At 30.0% G+C, this 1,008-nt stretch overlaps 1 protein-coding gene across 1 annotated transcript in view; it reads left to right on the top strand.

The window, feature by feature from the left end:
* Positions 1-207: 207 nt before the first annotated feature.
* LOC106684147 (DNA repair and recombination protein RAD54-like) overlaps positions 208-1,008 on the top strand; it is a gene marked incomplete in the record, with an annotated part of 21,239 nt that continues 20,438 nt past the window's right edge. Inside the window, 3 exon segments of the mRNA XM_067049952.1 lie at positions 208-349; positions 430-612; positions 681-877. Of these exon segments, the coding sequence (XP_066906053.1) occupies positions 347-349; positions 430-612; positions 681-877 (383 nt within the window).

Consider the following 1,008-nt stretch of genomic DNA (forward strand, 5'->3'; position numbering starts at 1 on the left):
AGAATTGAATCCTAAAAATATTATAAATCTCCTATCTATTAGATGACAGTGCTCATGCATTCTAAATGTACCAATTATTGTGTAATGCATTTTTATTTGTTTTGTAATTGTATTAGTTTTTACTTTTCAATAATTAAATCTTAAATTTTGCAAAATGTTCCTACCTCTTTGTTAAATAAATTTTTAAGTACTTTTGCCGGGAAAAGTTGGAAGGTTACTAGTCATTTTAAAAAGAAAAAAATAATTGTCAATAATTGTTATTTTTAAAAATGGTGAATTTGTTTTATTTTGTGTGTTAATTTCACGTGTTTGTTTGATATTTAAAAGCTTACAGTAGACAAAATAAATGGTTACTATTATAAATTGTTGATTTCTTGATTTATTCTCATCTGTTTATTTCTTTTAATATGAGTTTATACCTCTTTTAAGAGACGTAGTTCAGCCCCCAGCCAGGTTGCAAAGAGAGCTTTGCAGGATGATGACAGTTCTCCAAAAAACAAGAAAAGCCCCTTATCTATTACAAATAGAAATACTGTATCATTGCTTTCTCCATCTTCTGCTCAAGGAAATGAGTCTTGTCAAAGTCCTGATGCTTCTCAAATCTCACATCATGTATGTTGATTCAATTTCTACTAATAAGTTTGTATTTCACCCATGTAGAATGAGATTTTCTTTTTCAGGAAGCAAAGATACGAATACTTTTGTCCAAACCTTTCCGAATTCCAATCATTGGATATACTGGAGGAACATCAGGTCGTGTATTGGGTATGCGAAAAGATGGGGTTCGGCGTCCTTTGCATGATCCAGAAGCTCCAAATGCTTTAGTTCTTTACACTCCACCTCAGATTTCAGCTCATGACCGAATAAGTCTTGAAAAGTAAGGGATCACTAAAATCTGACTAATAATGAAACTTATTATGTTATTCCAAATCCATACATAATTTTTATAGAAAAAATTAAGGTAATGATATATTAAATGGAGAAATATGTTTTTGGATTTAAATTTTT

Source organism: Halyomorpha halys, unplaced genomic scaffold (genome assembly GCF_000696795.3).
Source record: "Halyomorpha halys isolate HHAL.00 unplaced genomic scaffold, Hhal_1.1 Scaffold548.1, whole genome shotgun sequence".
In the NCBI taxonomy this organism is placed as follows: domain Eukaryota; kingdom Metazoa; phylum Arthropoda; class Insecta; order Hemiptera; family Pentatomidae; genus Halyomorpha; species Halyomorpha halys.